This window comes from Gymnoscopelus microlampas, assembly GCF_963454915.1.
Source record: "Gymnoscopelus microlampas genome assembly, chromosome: 5".
Taxonomy (NCBI): Eukaryota; Metazoa; Chordata; class Actinopteri; order Myctophiformes; family Myctophidae; genus Gymnoscopelus; species Gymnoscopelus microlampas.
Window position 1 is genome coordinate 20,852,383 of NC_139942.1, and position 22,353 is coordinate 20,874,735.

Consider the following 22,353-nt stretch of genomic DNA (forward strand, 5'->3'; position numbering starts at 1 on the left):
CGTAGGTTTCATTGCTCCGAGGCGGAGCGCAAATCGATTTGATTGATCGTTCAAATAAACGTGCTCTGAGAAAAACGCACTCGGCCCCACCCACCTGAAAGGCTGCCGTGTTAAGCGATCAGATGGGTCGTGGACACTTTCAAGATGTTCTTTTTTTCACGTACTGTAGGCCTTCAATCCAGAAAAGGTGAAGAACCAGCAAGTTTAACTCTTTAAGACCTGAGAACGCATCTGTGTTTTTAGATTTCGTTGGGCTATTCAAAAATAGCAGATATACAAGCTCATAGCGCGGCACCGAGTGCCGCGCTATGAGCTTGTATATCTGCTATTTTTGAAAAATCGTGAACAATTTTGTGCAAATCTTTGAATGTATATATATTTAAAGCGAGCATTTCTAGCTAAAATGTTATTGCTTCTGGGGATTCTACAAATGTCTTCTAAATCAGTTTAAAACAGTTTTCTGAAGCACTTATGTTGCTATAATATTAATGTCAGTGTCAAGGAGCCCCACAACGATATGTATTTGGCTGCGGACCCCCATCTCAAAAAAGAAATGTTCCAGGGACCCCCAGAAGCAAAGATTTGAGTAAAAAACAATTGCTTTATAGATATATATTCAAAGATTAAAAAAAATAAATAGCAGATCTACAAGCTCATAGCGCGGCACTCGGTGCCGCGCTATGAGCTTGTAGATCTGCTATTTTTGAATAGCCAAAAGTATAAAACATGGATAAAGTGGTTACACAGATGCGTCCCCCGGTCTTAAAGGGTTAAACGATAACTGCGACGAGCTGATTCCAGATCAGCAGCACACACACAGTCACAAGCCGCCAGGTTTAATAGCCAGCCATTCACAGCTGCCGTGTCCTCGACCCACTGCCTGTGTTAGCAGTGAACCAGTCAGATAGCATGTCAAAAAATCCTGCAGCATTAGCAATGCCACCTCCAAGCCCTTTTTCTCTGCGAGAACAGCTCCCATGTGGAACTGTATTTTTCCATCCACAGTGAAAGCAACACCAACACCAGTCTTCAACCCTTCAGCTCATGCGCCCCTACGTGGCCCCTTTTACCCTCGGTAACCCTTCTCTACAACACCACCCCCCCACCATGCAGTCCCCTGTCCCCGTGCCATCAGGCTATAAATATCACCTGTCACGCTGCCTTTCTACCTCTTTACTGCCTCTACCTGGTGCCCATGGGGGGGCCTGGCATTCCATCACACACACAATGCCCTCTCTGCTCACCTTTTTGGTGCCAACGGGATGCCCCGTATAGCATGCTAATGCTTTGTTTATGTGCTGCCGCTCTATCTCTACCATGCTTGTTTGGAGCGTTATTAGTGGTTATCAAGTAGGACATAAATTTTAGACCTCGCCTCCGCACGCGAGTGTGTGTGTGTGTGTGTGTGTGTGTGTGTGTGTGCATGCGTGCACGCGTGCACTACTATACATGCAGCGACCAAGGGGGATCCCCTCAAGGATACTATTACTAGTCAAACTTGACCTAATGAGGCCATTTTTTCTGGTCCCCTTCAGGGAAAGGGTCATTTTCATGGCTTCACGGAAGATTTTTAGAACTAAGTTTACAATTAGTAAAACATTCAGTTTGGGATCAGGGTTAGGATCAAGAAAAATTGCATTTTAAATGAACAATTATTTTTGGTCCCCACAAGCATAGCAATACAAATCATATGTGCGTGTGTGTGCGTGCGTGCGTGTGTGTGTGTGTGCGTGCGTACATGCGCGCGTGCGTGCGTGCGTGCATATTCCAGTGTGTGCCAGACAGGAACAGAATGAACTCTCTTGACCTTCATCAGTCCCAACTCAATTCCTCCCTCTCAGTGGCTCTGCGCCTGTCCCGTTCAGCGGGATCGCTCTCTAGCCACATTTTTATTCTGCCTGTAATTCTCTTAAATGTGTTTACAGAGATGAGCCGGGAGGACATTTGATGTCAACAAAGTCCAACATAACGGGGGTAAAGGGGGGGAAGGGGGGGGACGGACCAAAAGCCTCTCATTTTGAGATCATCTGTGAATGATTTAATCAGGGTAAACAAGTCTGAGTGTGGAGAAAGAGAAACTCAATGTTCCCGTTTTCTCTCTCTGACTTGGAGCCTCAAGGACTTCTCCCTGTGATATATGAGGGACCGCGTCTCTCTTTAATTAGCACTGACATCATTTGGAAGGGAGAGAGGGAGAGAGAGAGGGAGAGGGAGAGGGAGAGAGAGAGGGGGGAGTCAAGGGGAGGATAAGAAACGAGGAGAGAGGAGGAAAGAGAGACGCCGAGCGTGTATGGAAGATTGAAAGGGGTGAGGAAGGGGGTGAGGGAGACATTTGCAACAGGCTGCAGGAATGATGAGTGACAGAGGAAATGGAGAGAATGGCGAGGAGGAGATGGGGAGGACACACAGAGGAGGGAAGAGAAAAGAGACATGAACAGTAAATCGACCCTCGCTTTGACGCTCAAGGGCTTGCTGGGAAAACGCGGGAAGTGCGGGAAGCCGTCTCTCTCAGGAAGTGAGCGCTGGAGCCGTCCAGGCCGCGGCGGGGGAGGGGCTGGAGCCGGGCCAGGGGTCAGTGGGTGTGGTCTGCCTCATGGCTTCAGTCGTCGCAAACAAACAGGCACATATGGACGCATGCAGTGGTGGGAGAAGTACTCAAATGTTTTACTTAAGTGAAAGTATCAATACTGCAATGTAGAAGTATACTCTGTTACAAGTAAAGGTCAGGAATTCTAAATGTTCTTGAGTAAAAGTACAAAAGTATTGGTATCAAAATGTACTTAAAGTACCAAAAGTAAAATGTTTGAAAATATCAGATCTACAAGCTCACAACGCGTCGCGATGCGACGCGTTGTGAGCTTGTAGATCTGATATTTTCAAATAGCCTAGGTATAAAATAGGGCTAAAGTGGTTAATGTATGTTTTATAATGTAATAATTTATATCTGCAAAGTAACTCGTAACTAAAGTTTTCAAATAATTGTACTAGTGGAGTACAATAAAAAGTACAATATTTGCCTCTGAGATGTAGTGGAGTAGAAGTAAAAGTATTGTAAATTAGAAATACTCAAGTAAAGTACAAATACTTTTGTACTGAAGTAAATGTACTTAGTTACTTTCCACCACTGGATGCATGCAATAGTTATCTACTCATATTCAGAATGAGACGCTCATTTTGGATCCCATGGGACAATCCAATATAGTCCATACATTCCTGGGTCCCTGGTGCTATTTTCACTGAAATAACCTGAACGCTGAATGATTATGGGACAATATTATGTTACATGAGCCTAAAATATGTTGTTCTGAATGTTTTTCACCAGCTTGCAAAGCTGGTCTACATTCAGTCTCTGCAACGAGTCGTCACTTTCTTACTTTCTTACCTTTTCCTCATTTGCTGTCCTTCAAGCCAATGGGGAGTCTGCAATCTCTTCCCATACTCTGAACGGCGGTGTTGCGTCATCACTGCACTGAGTGACTGAATCAGTCGGCGCAGCACGTTCAGAATCAGAATCAGAATCAGGTTTATTGTCACATCACAGGTTTACAAGGTAAAAAAGTGGGTGAAATTCGTTTTTGTACAACACTCCCATCGCAACGTTAAATTCCGTAGAAAGAAGAGTGGGGAGAGAGAAAAAGAAGAGGGGTAGGGGGTTAAGTGGGAAGGAGATCAACAGAGAACAATAGAAGGCCGAAAACAAGTTATCTACATATTTACAAAGTACCTGAGATAAGAGACAAACTAAGGTGCCTGAGCATAGCAGCAATGTATGTATACTGTGCATGATATACTTATAGACGCTAAGGTGCTTAGAGAGAAAAAGAGCGCAATAATAAAAATCAAAAAAAGTTTGTGCGTTATACATGGGGATGTTCACCCGAACGTCCTCTCAGGCTATGGCATCACAACTGCAGAAGGCCGTTCTCTCTTCTCTGCAGCTGATTGAAATCCATGCCGAGCAGACCGGTTCTGCTGCCGTGATCATAGGGAGCGCTCCCTCCGTTCTACTCACAGCGACCCGAGGTGCACGTTTGGAGGACAACTGCGAGAATGGCTATTATTGTTTACACACAACATAAACCATGGAGTATTTATTTCAAGAGGGGGCGATCACATTAAACATCCTAAGCTTCCTTCCTCCACACTGGGAGGAAAACAGCATCTTAAAGTTTGATGGAATGCATTTTTAACACGTGAATGCTGTGACCACTTTTCCATTCCATCTGTGAACAGTTTGGGTTCCTTTGGTGCCGGGCCTGCGTGCGCATACTGCTTCTTATCAGTGTGACATAGTCTGATAAGGCATCTATTTGATTGATGCATGGCCCAAACAACACAGTCTACCGAGACCACCCCTCCCCCATCTCCCCCACCCGTCTGATAACAATAGCCTAGTTAAATTATTAAAGTTAAGACTTTTTAGAGCATTTTCAGCCAACTGATCTCTATTATCTACAAGTACTATGTCTTGTGAAATGTGATATATAACCATAATGCCATTATAAACTACTACAAGTCGTACTATGAGATTCCCCATTCTAATGCAGCAGCCTAGAGGGCGGAGCCAAAGTACGCCGTCCGTATGTCACTGATCACATGACCTCAACAATCGATTATCCAGTTCTAGGCAACATAGAAGGGGGGGACTTTTTTTCTTATTTCCACACAACAGCTTTAAGGTGTATTAATGACATAGTTCAATGTTGAAAAAGAGTGGTATTCCCCTTTAAGGAGAGTATTTGCAGTGGTCAAACTATACATGTTTAGATCTTCCATTAACATGAATGGTCATAAAAGCAAAAGTTTAAAGCCTCAATCTGTGATTTCTTCAGCTGGTTGGCTGTATGTGGGACAGCAGCAGCATATAGGTTTAGAATCATAACACCTGATCAGTATTTGCCTATACCCTGTATATTGGCATGCCCATGTATGGGCACATCGGTGGTTCTGGACAAATGGATATCCATATATGCCCATATATGGACATATCGGTCTGATTGGCACCGCACTCCCTCGAGTCCTTGCCGATGAGCGCGCTGAGTTTGAAGTCGGTTAGCCCCATAGATGCACATGACCATGTATGGGCATAGCGGTTGGATCTCTGGCTCTGGACAACCGGATCTCAGGCATATCAGGTTTATGGTGTTTATGGTTATGTCTGAGTCATAGTGACATGCCTATGGGCATGTTAGGTTTGTTTATGGTTATGTCTGAGTCAGAGTGACGTGGCCGTGGTCCACCGGGTCCCTCCCATTAGCCAATTTTAATGTAGGATAGTTATAGTTAGTTATATACTGTAGTCAAAACACATTGGTTGTGACTAATGTTCATAATACATAGTTCATCTCCAGGTTAGAGTGGATTTTTTTTAGTCCAAAGTGCACGATGCCTGTATATGGTGTGTTGATAATGCACAAACAACTGTGTCTCACATTAAATGAACAATATCAATAGAGGTAGGCTATATGTTTAACTTTAGGACCTCTATAATATTGTTGTTGTTGTTTTCTACAGTTGTTGGCTTGATGTTCTATAATACAAGGGACCTCACTGTTCCGCGTAGAGAATTTATAAAATGTATGTGTGTGGAGATGCACCTGTTGGTCTGGTGACAATGGTTACCCAAGAAAGAAAAAAACACTGCAGGTCAGAATTTCCCAAGGTTAGCTTATTATCAATTTATCAAAAATGGTATAGAAACCATCAATGAAATGTCACTGCTTCCCCTCCTAGACCACCTAGGATGAGAGTTCTAATGCTCCAACGCTGTCCTCTAACAGCCCTGTCTATGTCAATGGTTCTCAAAGTGGGGTTTAGGTTTCCTTGAGGGTGGGGGGGGGGGGGTCCATGGACCCTTACACAGGTTTGTAACTCCGCCAGTGTACAAAAGAAGGGTCCATTTGGTTCCATTTGTACCCTCTCAGAGTTAGGGGGTCCTTGAAATTAAACATTGAGAAGAACCACTGGTCTGTGTCACTTTGGGGAATGGAGCTTTTATTGGCCCCACCTTTGGTGGAAATGGATTACTGCAGGGCTAAGAAGAGGAATTAAAGGAGAAATATGGCATGAGTGTGTCCCGTTACAATTTGGGTCTGACAATGACTTGCGGTTGGATGATGGATGCATCCAGCCGACCCCAGAGAGCACAATGGGACATGAATGGAGACAGAGAGAATTCACACTGATGTCCTTCCCACCATGGAGTAGTAATAAAACACACACACACACACACACACGCAGGCGCGCGCACACACACACACACACACACACACACACACACACACACACACACACACACACACACACACACACACACACACACACACACACACACACACACACACACACACACACACACACACACACACACGGAGGGAGGACACATGCATTCAAGCTAAATGCAATTTGACCATATTAATTGTGGCTGTGTGCTCTGAAGACACCACAGAGAGTTGGTGAGTTATATGTCTCACAGACTACAGTAATTTCTGCTGGTACAATATGTCCACTGGCACAGGACCGTTAATTTGTAAAAGACCCGTTTCCACTTGGGCCACTTAGGCCAAAACGCTGTGTGACTATGATAAATGAATACTATCAATATTGGTTTGGCTCAAACTCTGGCATTGTCTCGACTGTTTTTACAGTGCTTCAAGAGACGGGGCTCGCTTTTTTACCCAAGGTCGCTGGCTGTTGATATAACAGGATCGCAGTGTGTGGCTGCCCGCTCTTTTGTTCCTGTAAACAAGGGCCCCCGCGAGGACGAAAAGCAACCCCTCCTTTCGAGCCGGAATTGAACCGGCGACCTAAGGATCACCGCTTTTCTCTCCTTACAGTCCTCCGCTCCATACCAGCTGAGCTGCGTCGAGGGGAGCTCGCTGCAGGGGAGTACTGTGTGCGCGTTTGTCCGAGTCAGCAACAAAGTGTGGGCTCTGCTATAGAGTGCTTTTGAGCCGCAAGCGGTCTGTTCACGCTGCCAGGGCTGGCAAACGGAACACTGTTCCCAGGGTTTAACTCATTAAGACCGGGAACGCATCTGCGTCGTTTTAATATTTCTTTGGGCTATTCAAAAATAGCAGATATACAAGCTCATGAGCTTGTAGATCTGCTATTTTTGCAAAATCTCGAACATTTTTGCAAATCTTTCAATGTATATATTTTTAAAGCGAACATTTGTAGCTCAAATCTTTGCTTCTGGGGGATTCTACAAATGTCTTCTAAATCCTAACGTTTTTTTGAAAAAACTTAAGTCGCCATAATATCAGTCGTTCTTTTTTTCATGTCAAGGACCTCCCAAAATGACATGTATTTGGCCGCGGACCCACATCACAAAATATGTTCCAGGGACCCCCAGAAGCAAAGATTTGAGTTACAAACGTTCGATTAAAAAATATATATATATTCAAATATTTTCACAAATGTTCAACATTTTTCAAAAATAGCACATCTACAAGCTCATAGCGCGGCACTCTGTGCCGCGCTATGAGCTTGTAGATCTGCTATTTTTGAATAGCCCAAAGTATAAAACAATGGTTAAAGTGGTCACACAGAGGCGTTCCCGGTCTTAATGGGTTAACAGTCACTGGCAGTAGATGTAGGCATGGGCAGACAAGTGTGTGCGCGCGTGCATGCGTGAGTGAGTGAGAACGTGCGTGTGGCACAAGCTTGTAGTGTGGAGTGTGTGTTCACTCCATTCAGCACACAAAACTATAGCCTAGCAGGGGACAAAGGGGGACCTCGCTGACCGGACAAACCCCCCCATCCCCCCCCCAACCCCCCCCCCCCCCCCCCCGTTCATCCTATTACCCACAAGCCAGTGCGGCGCGGGGTGAGAGGGGGCTGAGAAAGTTCCCCTCGGCTTTCCCTGGCTAATCCCTCGATAAATAAACGGGGAAGACAGACCACCACTGATATTTGTAAGGCAATACTCCCTCGGAGGCCAGGATGGACCTGGGCTGGGTTGGCCCCGGCGCTCGGACACCCGAAGGCCCGACTCCCTTGGCCCCCCTACTTCGTCTCTCAGTCTCTCTCTCTCCTCAGGATCGCGGAGAGATATGCGCTGACATTATGAGGCTCAGGGACAGATACGCACGCATATACGAGGGTGTGGAATCCTATAGCCACTGCTTCAAAGTTGTAATCGAGTGCATTTTCGGGGCGAACCTGTGTTATGTCAACTTTGTTAGACTAACGCACATAGATGTCTAGAATAATTTGTGTCAGTGGTTGGTACAATACTGTAGTGGGTGTACTCTCTCTCTCGCTCTCTCGCTCTCTCGCTCTCTCTCTCCCTCTCTCCTGCCCAGAGCAACAGAAATCTAATTTCATCTGCCAGCCTAAAATGTATGCAGAACAAATGCCTTGTATTTCCCTAAAGACTTCCCAGCTCGACTGCACGCATCCCTCTCCCACGTATTCCCCTCTCTTTGCCTCCATCCTCAGGCAATCACATTAGGAATGTCGGACATGGAATAGTTGGGATTGTAAAGGTATAACAAGGGCAAACAGATGGTCACGGTCACACACACACACACTCACACACACACACTCACACTCACACTCACAAACACACACACACACATGCATGCGCGCGCACACACACACACACACACACACACACACACACACACACACACACACACACTCACAAGCACACACGCACGCATGCATGCGCGCGCACGCACACGCGCACACACACACGCGCACACACACACACACACACACACACGCAAACATGCTCATGCCATGTCCATGTGGGATGTCCATTCTCATGCCATCATCAGGTCAGGGGATAATTGATTTATTATAGACATGTCTCGGCCCATGCCATCACTCAAGCTGTCACCAGCGTTGCCAGATTCTCTGAGAGAAACAAGCAACCAGGTCTAGGAAAACCAGCCCAGAAGAAGCGACTATGGGCCACATGAGCACTTTAACATATACATCAGCTATTTGAAAATAGCAGATCTACAAGCTCACAACGCGTCGCGATGCGACGCGTTGTGAGCTTGTAGATCGGCTATTTTCAAATAAAATCTTGCGGGGATAATAAGCAGATCTGGCAACCCGATTGGCTGTCGCAGGGCTTAGGATTACGGTGCCATAAGATGCAGCACACATACAGTAAGAGGGGACGGGGTTTATTTTCCCTGCGATGATCTCGTGTTGTGTTTACATACTTGCGCGTTTAGCCGGGGCGTCCGACTGATTTGCGTCAACGTTATTGTTTTGATACGCATTGGGGTCTCCAGGACCCGATTCTTTTCTGGTGCGTTATCTGTGGAGCGAGCCCCCCGTGTTTCTGAACCTGCTCTCAACCCTAGGTTTTGTTGTAAAAAAAGTTTGGGGATAGCACAAACAGAACTGGTAGTGACCTCCCCGTGGCGCACATATTTTAGGGAAATGTTTACATTTTCCTATTTTAGTTCTCAGAATACAGCAACTTGTCACAGAGCAGACAGGCGAGAAATGGCATCGTTTAAAAAAAAAAAACATTGGAACTTTGTGTGCTCTTATAGCTGCTTTGGAAAGGTCACTATGACCAAGACTAAAATGTTAACTTAATCCCCCTGCCATGGCTCAGTCAGAGCATGGCTTTCACCTGAAAAAAAAAACGATGTTTTGTTTTGGTTTGGTCTGGTTTTTATTTATTTATTTAATTTTTTATTTTCATTACTCCTTTTTTTATGTGCTGAGTGAACTTCATGACTCTTCATCTAATGGAACATATATCAAAAAAAAAAGAAAAAGAAAAAAGAAGCATGACTATTAAGGAGATGTGATGTTTTCATCCATCACAAGCAATAAACAAAAGTCAAAGATCAAAGTTTGAAAAATGAAAGACATTTTTTTTAAAATGTATTTTCGTTCCCTCAGAGGAAATACACAACAGTTCAAAGCCTGTTACTGTATCTAAACATGAACTCATTCAATGAGTTGTAGACAGACAGAACATGAGCATGAGCTTTAATGTTGTTTTTTTGGACCAGGGCCCATTTGCGGCCCACCCATCTGACCACTTAACACGGCCGCCAAATCGCTGCTTTAATGTTATATCATCACCTTATTGTGAGACTTCTGTAACTCAAGTCCAAGTTCTCTAAGACATTGGTTCTCAAAGTGGGGTCCTTAGCTTGTAGATCTGCTATTTTTGAAAAATCGTGAAAATGTGTGCAAATCTTTGAATATATATTATTTTAAAGCGAACATTTGTAACTCAAATCTTTGCTTCTGGGGGTCCCTGGAACAACATATTTTGAGATGGGGGTCCGCGGCCAAATTCATATCCTTTTGGGGGTCCTTGACATGAAAAGTTTGAAAACCACTGATATAGAAACATACTTTTTTCAGAAAAATGTTTAGGATTTAGAAGACATTTTGCAGAATCGGAACCTCAGGCCTCAATGGGTTAAGACCGGGAAAGCATCTGTCATTTTAGATTTTAACCACTTATTTAGCCACTATCTTATACTTAGGCGATTCAAAAATAGCAGTGCTGCGCTATGATCTTGTAGATCTGCAAAAACAAATGTAATCATGAAAATGTGTGCAAATCTTTGAATATATCTAACTATATAAATGGCGAGCAACTTCCGCACCCTGGGTGCGACACCCCACAGCTCTGTTATCGAATAAACGACGCACCGCCAGACCACATGTCGCCAACTGACTCGCCACGGCGGCCGCGCTGAATTTACGCGTCGCGTAGGGGACCTCTCATTGCTCACTACACCTTTTCCACCGCGCAACATAATTCATTCTACTCACCAAATGTCGGACAAAACGGAAGGGGAGGCAGCTTCGTACCGTTTACCGTGCACACCACCGACACCGCACGGCGACGGGTTTCGCCGAAACAACACGAGCGGCCGCCATTGCACTCTGCCCATGTCCTCCACAACAGCACACACACAGCTCCTTTGCTTCAACCCCCCCCCCTTCTTACGTACCTCCTTTGTTCCACCCAGCCCGTTACTTTCACTTCACTCATGTCTCGATCACAATATGTCCGTCCTTCACGTGCCATGTTCATCCCAAACACAAAAACAAACAGCCACCGCCACAGCACAGCACGCTGCCCAGGCTAAGCTGGTAAACAAACCTGCCTAGGTTCATGACACCACAGGACTCGACAGTGATGTCATCATTATGCAACCCGGAAGTACAAATACCAAGGATAGGTCAGTGATGTCAGTCGGGTTGCCAAGTTTGCTGCCAGGTTTTAAAAAACAAGCGACAGAAACAAGCAAACCGTGCATGAAAAAAAAAAAAATGCCGAAGGGGTCCGCCATGTTCCAGGGGGGTCCCCGGGGGTCCCAACACTCACAGGGGTCGGCGGACCACCAGGGGGTCCGCGGACCACCAAAGTAACAATCACTATTAACTCATTGGCTGCCAGCTTTTTGAATTTTTACCTACAGCTGGCTGCCAGACTTTTTCAATGAGAAAAAAAAAGCACTTAGGAGCCGAGATACAGAATTTTTAAGTTTTCAGTTATAAGGAAGTGTCTGGGAGCAAAACTCTTCGGAAAATCATATCTCCTTGGTCTTTGGGTTTTTTTTAAAAATTAAAAAAAAAAAAAAAAAAAAAAAAAAAAAACTTTTATTTTGAAAAAAATTTTTTTTTGAAAGAACGCAGATCTGCGTCAATGGCAGCCAACGGGCTTTTGCGCAAATGAACGCAGATCTGCGTCAATGGCAGCCAATGTGTTAACATTTTTTTTTTTTTTCCTTTTTGGACACTTTTACTCCGCCGATTTGGGTACCCCAATATACACGCACCCACGCTGGGCCCCGTGCGCGGCTGGGGTTGAGGGGGGCGTAGCCCCCCGAAACTCTAGTGAATCATAAGACATAATGAACAGAAAGTACACGTGTCATGTTTACTACTTGGATGAATTGTACTTAAACAGCTGCATCTCGTACCTTTGAGCATACAGTATCTGATAAAGTACATCAGTATGCTAACTAGATTAGATTGAATCAGCACAAAGTGACCACAGTGTGTATATCAAATGCACATGTAGAGTGAATCAGTGCAAACAGATAAAGTTTAGGCACGTCAAGCCTAAGATCTGAATAGGAATATGCACACAGAACAATGAAGTGAGTGTTATCCATCCAATATATACAGAATGAGGAGTTTGGTATGGTAAAAGGTGATGGTGTGTATCAAAATTTAAATTTACTGCCACTGCAAGGGGTTCATTTTAAGGCTAAAAAAGGAAAAACATATACATTACATCTTCTTGTATATATATATTTTTAAAGCGAACATTTGTAACTTTGATTCTGGGGATTCTACAAATGTCTTCTGAACTTGTAGATCTGCTATTTTTGAAAAATCCCTGGCACAAAATATTTTTGAGATGGGGGGGGGGGAGGGGGTCCGCAGCCAAATACATATCATTTTGGGGGTCCTTGACGTGAAAAAGGTTTGAGAACCACTGCCTTGTTGTGTGACGTTTTGCTATCATATTGGGTTTCTGGGTCAGAGCTTCTGTGTAAGTTTGTCTAGCGGTGTCAAGGTGCATCTAGTTGTGTGGACAGCTGCCCTGTCTGTTTGGTGTGTGTTAGGGCCTTGTCAAAACCCAGATGGGGGGGCTCTGTGTGTGTGTGTGTGTGTGTGTGTGTGTGTGTGTGTGTGTGTGTGTGTGTGTGTGTGTGTGTGTGTGTGTGTGTGTGTGTGTGTGTGTGTGTGTGTGTGTGTGTGTGTGTGTGTGTGTGTGTGTGTGTGTGTGTGTGTGTGTGTGTGTGTGTGTGTGTGTGTGTGAGAGAGAGAGATTTCAGGGATCTGAGTTTGTCTAAGGAATGCATGCCCTGTAATAGCTGTGGTTATTATTACTACTAGTCTGCATTCTACTCCACCCTCTGCACACCTGCCCTGTTTGCCATGGTCACCATGTTCACCAAACCCCCCACTCACACACACACACACACACACACACACACACGCACACGCACACGCACTTAGACATAAACATGTAAATAGACACACCCGTAACAAGGTAGACCTCCCAGACACTCTCCCACAATGACCAATATCTTAACATGAACCAAACAGGGCCCTATATCAGTGGTTCTAAAAGTGGGGGTCCCGGGGACCCCCAAGGTTCCATAAGCTAGATCTGCTGTTTTCAAACAATCTTGGGGCCGACAACAACGATATATAAATATATATATATTTTTACTAAATAGCCTTTTAGTAAAAAAAAAAAAAAAAAGGCAGGTTTTTAGAATGATTGTAGACTGGAGTGAATTAGCCTCGACTTTAATACTCTAACTGTTGCCCAGATAGACGATTTTGGCCTCGAGTGTCTCATTCTGTTGCTACTAACTCAGCAAACAAAACTGCTTGGCAACGATGATGGAGCGCAGCTTGGGGGCCAATCAGCGAAGAATAAAAACAAACCGTTAACTTCTACAATATCCTTGATTCAACCATTAACCTTGCTCAAATATTCCAGTTTGGACAGATTTTATTTCATAAAACCATCCGCTTCATGCAAGTTTGAAATTCAAGATCGTTCCAATTATTAAACCCTTCGGGCCGAGCACAATTTTCCGTGCCGCAAATTGATTTTAGAGCAATTTCAACCACATGAAAACCCCCATAGCAGCCCAGTTCTGGGCAAAGTCGTAATAGGCGAACATTCGGCCAAAATAAGTGAACATCCAGTGAAAATATAGGGGAGGATTTAGCCCATTAAGACCCGGGACGCATCTGTGTCATTTTTAGATTTGAGCGAAAAAGCATTATTTTACACTTTGGGCTATTCAAAAATAGCAGATATACAAGCTCGTAGCGCGGCACCGAGTGCCGCGCTACGAGCTTGTAGATCTGCTATTTTTGAAAAATCGAGAAAATTTGTGCAAATCTTTGAATATAAATATATTTTTGAACCGAACATTTGTAACTCAAATCTTTGCTTCTGGGGGGGTCCCTGGAACAAAATATTTTGAGATGGGTGGTCCGCGGCCAAATACATATAATTTCGGTTGGTCCTTGACATTAAAAAGTTTGAAAACCACTGACATGGCAACATACGTTTTATCAAAAAAAACTGCTAGGATTTAGAAGACATTTTGTAGAATCGGAACCTCAGGCCTTAACGGGTTAGTTAACGGAAACGGGCAGACAGACGTGCTCACGACGTGTCCCAAATGCTTGTAGATCTAGGCTAAGTTCTGCTGTTTGATTTGACGCACGGCAAAGCGAGGAGTGATGGAGCGCGTGGAACAATGTGGCCGAGCTCTCGTTGGCTCAGACGGTGTTGACAGGCGCTGTATGGCACAAAAAACAGTTGCTACCTTCTATCCGCAGTGTGGTCCATGTACGTGCACGTGTGCGCGCGTGTCTTCGTTGCACAATGTGTGGCCTAAGCACCGCGTACACACACAGCACATGTGAATGTGTTTTTATGGGCCCCGGCGGGCGTTAAGGTTAATGCAATGAAACAAGCCGTCCGCACGCCCAGCATCTGCCCCGAGAGAGAACTAGCAACCATCGTTAGACGAGAGAGAGAGAGACACAGAGAGAGAGAGAGAGAGAGAGAGAGAGAGAGAGAGAGAGAGAGAGAGACGGAGAGAGATTCCGAAATTCTAGCAGAGTATAGTAAAAAAAAAAAAAAAAGTCGTCCATGTCGTATTAAAGTTGTAGATCTTAAATGTCGACCACAGATCTACAGAAGGTTTCTGTCAGCGAGCGGCTCTCGCTCTTGTGTCATTGACGGTCCCCCGGTGCTCAGGAATAGCTGGCCACTATGTGGAAACCTCCATTTAACCCTTTAAGACCGGGAACGCATCTTACATCTTATTTTTGGGCTATTCAAAAATAGCAGATCTACAAGCTCGTGGCTTGTAGATCTGCTATTTTTTGAAAAACAATCGTGAAAATGTGTGCAAATCTTTGAATGTATATGTATACGTTTTTGACTCAAATCTTTGCTTCTGGGTGTCCCTGGAACAAACTGTTTTGAGATGGGAGGGGGTCCGCGGAATACAATCATTTTGGGTGGTCCTTGACATGAAAAAGTTTGAGAACCACTGATATTATAGCAACATAAGTAAAAAAAACTATTTTTAAAAACTGTTAAGATTTAGAAAAAATGTGTAGAATCCCCAGAAGCAAAGATTTGAGTTACAAATGTTTGCTTTGAAAACATATACAGTATTATATTCAAAGATTTGCACAAATTTTCACGATAAAAATAAATAAATAGCAGATCTACAAAATATCTAAGATCTGCAGTACGAATATCTAAGATCTACAAGCTCGTAGCGCGTCACTCGATGCCGCGCTACGAGCTGGTAGATCTGCTATTTTCTGAATAACCACAGCCAAATCGTAAAAAAAAAAGAACACACAGATGCTTCCCCCGGTGTTAACGGGTTAAACTCCATTTATAGGGCGCATGTGATGAGTGCTCTACCTCACCCTAGAGGGGGGGACGACTATTTATAGCCCCCCCCCCCCCCCGCATATGGACCCCGACCAACACCACCACCACCACCGAGTTTTGTAACTGTTAACGCATATTTCAGCTGCTTCCAGGGCTTACACATCTTCCCCAGCATGTGGACACAAGACACAGCAGACACACACACACACACACACGCACGCCTTGTGCACACATGTGCACACATGCGTGTCGTCTCCGTCTCGGCGGGAAAAACCTTGTATGTCCGAAAACGGTTGACTTTTCAGGAATTCAAATTCCAAAAGCAGTGGTGGAAAAAGTACTCAAATGTTTTTGCTTAAATAAAAGTATCACTACTGGAATGTAGAAGTACTCCGTTACAAGTAAAAGTCCGGAATTCAAAATTTACTTGAGTAAAAGTACAAAAGTATTGCCATCAAAATGTACTTAAAGTACCGCAAGTAAAAGTACTAAAATGTTTGAAAATAGCAGATCTACAAGCTCACAACGCGTCGCATCGCGACGCGTTGTGAGCTTGTAGATCGGCTATTTTCAAATAGCCCATGTATAAAATAGGGCTAAAGTGGTTCATGTATGTTAATTATAATATAATAATTTATATCTGCAAAGTAACTAGTAACTAAAGTGTTCAAATCATTGTAGTGGAGTAAAAGTACAATATTAGCGGAGTAGAAGTAAAAGTACTGAAAATGGGAAATGCTCTGGTTAAGTAAAAATTCCTCAAAAGTGTACAGTACTTGAGTAAATGTACTTAGTTACTGTACACCACTGCTTTTGCGTGACGCTGTTGTATCATCAAGTGGGGCGTTAATTTACGAAAAAAGAAAAACACACAACAAGTCAGAGCCCGGAGATAGGCGGTTTCTGCTCGCCGACAGAGGCGATTATGTGGGTAACACGCACACGCACGCGCGGCTCGCGCACCCTTTCCAACCCCTTTCCCATATGGAGAGGGCCTGTGTGTGTGTGTGTGTGTGTGTGTGTGTGTGTGTGTGTGTGTTTATGTTTGTGCATTCCATTGTTTTAGAAGTGTTATGAGCTCCCCTAAACACCTCCACCAGCGTGGCAGGCCGTCTGGCATGGACCTACTCAAACCCGGGAACCACTTGAGCCTTGTGCGGCTTTGAAGTTGCCACCCACAGTCATTTTGACATTAGCGGCCTCATTCTTTTCTTTACGAGTACCAATGCGTACGAGTCACAAAGCCTATAGACCTTGCGCCGTGTTAAAGCACATAGCATTACAATGCCCTACCTATAGCGCTAGCCTAGCGTCGTCCTGGCCTTCCTCTTAATCCAGACCTATATAAGCGTACGTTTATGTGTGCGCTCATCTTTAGCGGCAAGCAGTGGTGGTAAAAAAAGTACTCAAAATGTTTGCTTAAGTAAAAGTATCAATACTGCAATATAGAAATACTTTGTCACTAGTAAAAGTCCCGGAATTCAAAATGTACTTGAGTAAAAGTACAAAAGTATTGGCATCAAAATAAATAATAATAATCAAAATCTACAAAGTAACTAGTAACTAAAGGTTTCAAATAATTGTAGTGGGGTAAAAGTACTATATTTGCCTCTGAGATGTAGTGGATTAGAAGTAAAAGTACTGAAAATTGGAAATACTCAGGTAAAGCACAAATACCGTACAGTACTTGAGTAAATGTACCTAGTTACTTTCCACCACTGGTGGCAAGGGCCCTTTTAGGGATTTTTAGAACCGTTTCAAAGTGCCATTGTGGGGTCTCCCCTCACCCATACTCCACAAAGATTATTATTTTATTTTATTTTATTTTATTTTATTTTATTTTATTTTATTTTATTTTATTTTATTTTATTTTATTTTATTTTATTTTATTTTATTTTATTTTATTTTATTTTATTTTATTTATTGTGTTCTCATGTCATGCATTTCCCGCCCTGAGCTCATGTGTCGTGCTTCCTCGTGTCTGGCCGAGTTCAGGCCCATGCGATAACGCTGTCGTCTTCTGACGACTTGCGACTCATCTGTTTGTACATGAGACTCTCTCTCTCTGGCTTGTATGTTTGCTTGCACATAGTTACAGAGGTAAACAAGTGAAACAAACTCACTGGCATTTGTGCGTTGTTTTCCAAACAGCACATTTTGTGAATTTCTGCTTTGCGTTGCCCGGTGAACCGCCAGTGTTGTTGTTGTTGTTGTTGTTGTGGACTGGCAGGAAGCGCGGCGGCCTTTCGAGACGCAGTCGACAGGCTCTCGATTTCACCGGGATCAGCGAAACCTCGATAAATAATAAATAAGGCATTTCCTAGTGGCACTAAGGCCACAAATACAGTACTGTGTGTGCGGAATCTACTTTTCTCAAACAGACAGCCAGTGGTGGAAAGTTACTAAGTACATTTACGTGAGTACTGTACTTAAGTACAATTTTGAGGTATTTGTACTTTACTTGAGTATTTCTGATTTCCAATACTTTTACTTCTACTCCACTACATCTCAGAGGCAAATATTGTACTTTTACTCCACTACAATTATTTGAAAACTTTAGTGACTAGTTACTTTTCAGATATGAATTATGATAATATTATGAAACATGCATTAACCACTAGCTTTATTTATACCTTGGCTATTTGAAAATAGCAGATCTACAAGCTCACAACGCGTCACATCGCGACGCATTGTGAGCTTGTAGATCTGCTATTTTCAAATATTTTTGTTCTTTTACTTTTGGTACTTTAAGTACATTTTGATGCCAATGCTTTCGTGCTTTTACTGAAGTACATTTTGAATTCCGGACTTTTACTTGTAACAGAGTACTTCTATATTGCAGTATTGGTACTTTTACTAAAGTAAAACATTTGAGTACTTTTTCCACCACTGGAATCTACTTTTCTGAAACGGACAGCTTTTGGGAAAAACAAAACTAAATCAACAAAAAAAAACTCCCTGCCCCCCTGGTCTCTCGGGGGTCCCGTTTCATTTGAAACGGCTGAAACATAAAGCTTAAAAATCCGCCTCTTGATTAGCGGCCGCAGCCATCCAATGAGGTCATGGTGGTGCATGGTGGAGTCACACAAACCCTTACAATTCCGCAGCATTGCCAGTCAATCAGATCAAAGCCGTTGCTCTTTTTTGGTAAATCACTAGCGAATAAATAATGGCGCTAAAGAGCTACGATAGCCCCTATTCCTTATATCGGATGCCAAGACATGACAGAAGGTCTCATCCGTCCGGCGGATGCAGCAGCAGCGCGCGGACATTGATTCACCGTGTATTATATAGCGTACACAGCGGCTCAAGAGTTCCTTCATCGTGGAGCCATTAGGCTCCGTCTGTCTCTCTGGCTTAATTGAGGACCACTTAATAGAGGGCTTTTAAGCCAATGAGATGCCATTGATTTTTTTGCGTCTGGGCGTGCGAGCACACGGCGGCCCTCTATTCTCATGACCCCAGTGCCTCCCCCTCTCTCCCTCTCTCTCTCTCTCTCCACTTGCTGCAGCATGGCTTTAATAGCCCAGCGGAGATACTCATCATCATTACCAAACAGACTCTAATCACGTGCATGTACGCGTGCGCATGCGTGTGCGTGTCAGTGTGTGTGAGTGTGTGTGTGTGTGTGTGTGTGTGTGTGTGTGTGTGTATGTGCGTGTGTGTGTGCGAGAGAGAGAGACGTCCTACATTTACTGACCACTTAGCAACACTTTGCGACTCACCCATCATGCCATTTGGTATGATCACAAGCCTCTTCCCCTTCCTTCAACACCTGTCCTCCTCCCTTCATTCATTCCCAACGTGTTTTTTTTTTCTTATCAAACAAATTTTCTTGCTTTCATTTTCTCCCCTGCAGTCATTTGACTCGGCCGAGAGCAACGTTATTTTACATTTTGTTGCACCGTAATTGAGGTGGAAAACTCATGTCCAAAACTGTTTCCTTTTCAGGATGGAAATTCAAAAATAGCAAAAGCAGCAGATCTACAAGCTTCGCTCCGCGTTTCGAGCTTGTAGATCTGCTATTTTTAATACTTTTGTTTGACGCTGTAGTATGATCAAGTAGGGCATTAACCCGTTAAGACCTGGGACGCATCTGTGTCATTTTAAGATTTGAGCCAAAAAGCATTATTTTACACTTTAGCTATTCAAAAATAGCAGATCTCATCTCGCTCATAGCGAGTGCCGCGCTATGAGCTTGTAGATCTGCTATTTTTGAAAAATCGTTAAAATGTGTGCAAATCTTTGAATATATATATTTTCCTTCAAAGCGAACGTTTTCAAATCTTTGCTTCTGGGGGGTCCCTGGAACGACTTATTTTGAGATGGGGGTCGGCGGCCAAATACATATCATTTTGGGGGTCCTTGACATGAAAAAGTTTCAGCACCACTGATATAGAAACATATTTTCTGGAAACTGTTAGGATTTAGAAGACATTTGTAGAATCGGCATGTTTTTTTTTTTTTTAATGTAAAACTCGGGATAACTCGTTCTTGGCACTGAGAGAGTTAATGGGTTAATTTACGAAAAAAAGAAAAACTAAGTCTGAATATGGAGATAAGAGGTTTCTGCCCGACAGTGACAATATAAAATAAGCAGGTGTACACCGAACACCAGTGTTTGTGTTTATGTGTGTGTGCGTGCGTGGCGTGCAGTACACACATGCAACCCATTACCACCTCCTCCCCCGTGTCAGTGCAGTGTGTATGGGGCTAACAGGTGTGTGTGTGTGTGTGTGTGTGTGTTTGTCCTTGGTCTGGTTCCACAGGTGGACAAGGTGTGTGGCCTGTCGACGGGGGAGCCTGTCAGCGCGCCGCGGCCCACGGGCCCGGAGGTCACGACCTCCAGCGCCACGTCGTCGCCCACCCCCCCGCCCACCCCGCCCCCCTCCATTCCGCCGGCGGAGCAGCTGCTGGGCCAGCTAGCCCACCTGAAGAGGTGAGACCACGTGTGTGTAGGGAACGCTTTGGAGCGCCGTGCATTTAACTCCACTTGATTCACCTGGGTTTCTGTGTTATTTATTTCATTATCTTTTTTTCATTATTCAATTTTTTTTTTTTTTTTTCTTAAACATTTGTTTTTGTGAAAATAGCAGATCTACACGTGACGCTTTGAAGGCTTGCAGACTGGCTATTTTTGCTATTCATATTGATTGATTGAATTGATTAATTGAATACAATTTATTAACTGACTTACTGTCAGTTAGTCAGTGGTGGAAAAAGCACTCAAATGTTTTGCTTAAGTAAAAGTATCAATACTGCAATGTAGAAGTACTCTGTTACAAGTAAAAGTTGCCGAATCTGTTACGGAATTAAAGATTTACTTGACTAAAAGTACAAAGGTATTGGTATCATAATGTACTTAAAGTACCAAAAGTAAAAGTACTAGAATGTTTGAAAATAGCAGACCTACAAGCTCACAACGCGTCGCAATGCGACGCGTTGTGAGTTTGTAGATCTGCTATTTTCAAATAGCCTATTAGTCCGCTTGCCAGAATGTGAACCCGGAAATGTTGAGTACACCAAGGTTTTATGTTAGAAATGTTGAGTATGGGTCCCCAGCATGTGGAAACTGCCGGATGCTAACTTGCATATGTTGAGCAATTTTCAGAATTAGCGTAATTAGCTTTTATTAGCATAATCACCTATATGGACAATATTTCAGCAATTGTCCCGGGCCTTAGGGATATTTTCGCGCTAATCAGTCTTAAATGCACCAAATTTGGCCCAGATGTAGCCCAGGGCATGCTCTAATGATTTAGCTAGGGCGCCCGAGCGGGCGACCTTTGGGGTCGCCATAGGGGCCAAATCCAAAATGGCCGCCATGTAAAACGGTTTTGGCTGTAACTTTTGAACCAGATGAGCTATAAATACAAACTTGGTGTCTATTTCATGTTTTTTGACCATTGCAAACACATTGGAATGCTTATCATTACGATTGGGTGTGTCTGAAACCCTAATATGCATATTTCCAAGATGGTGGCTATGTGAAAACGAGTTATAACTTAACCTTTGACACTTTTGGCAAACTTGGTGTCGATTTTATGTTTTTTTTTAAGCATTAGAAACACATTGGAATGCTCCGATTAATGATTAAATCTATCTATCGCACTCTAATTAGCTTATTACCAATATGACCACTATCAACAACCTGAAAAAAGCAACCTATGTATGTTACACATACAATTTTATTGAAACAATAGAAAAATGGAGTGGAGCACATCCCTATTGATAAAGATAATAAGCCAGTAGGCTAGAGTATATTAAACAATACAAATAAAAATAGAAATGCGGTGCGTGGAGGGGGGGGGCACCACACAACAAGGTTTGTTGTGTAGAACCTCAATGTTCCTCACATCCACATGATGAGGTGTAACAAACTCCGGCTTTTCCTCTCTTCCATGCGCTAGCAGGATGTGATACTACATCAGCCTTCCTTGGCCATGGGGAAAGAGTGCATGGGCAGCTTGGGAGGCAACACTGGATCTCACAGTAGCACCTGATTATGTGGGTGTGAGGATGCCTCACCAACAATGAGGGGTCCAGATGACAACATACAGTATAAGCACAATGGATAGATAGATACCTTTATTGATCGCACAGGGGAATTTCAGTCACCCAGAGGCAACACAGCAGTCAGAGTTACAAAGTTACAGATACAGAGTAAGGAATGTATACAGCAATACAAAGGAAAGACATAACAATAAGATGCACCATCACTAAAGAACAAAAGTATACACCTGTACAAACTATCCTGCACTATGCAGAAAAATAACAACACCAGGTTACAGTGTCCTGTCAAACCGTGCAACCAGTACAATCACTGCTTGGATGTTTGGATCGGGGTGTTGCAGCGGATCTGGTGCAGCGGATCTGGTACAGTGCTCAGGTCCTGGACCTGGTGAGACGAAGGAGGAGCCCGGCCAGGAGGCCACCCACAGAGCCTAGTCCCT

General features: G+C 43.7%; 1 protein-coding gene across 2 annotated transcripts in view; it reads left to right on the forward strand.

The window, feature by feature from the left end:
* Window positions 1-22,353, forward strand: part of LOC311046047 (glypican-5-like) — a 237,043-nt gene that overhangs the window by 77,313 nt on the left and 137,377 nt on the right. For both annotated transcript variants that reach the window (XM_084058148.1, XM_084058149.1), the window contains exon 4: window positions 20,170-20,339. In XM_084058148.1, coding sequence (XP_083914274.1) covers window positions 20,170-20,339 — 170 coding nt within the window. The remainder of the gene's footprint in view (window positions 1-20,169; window positions 20,340-22,353) is intronic.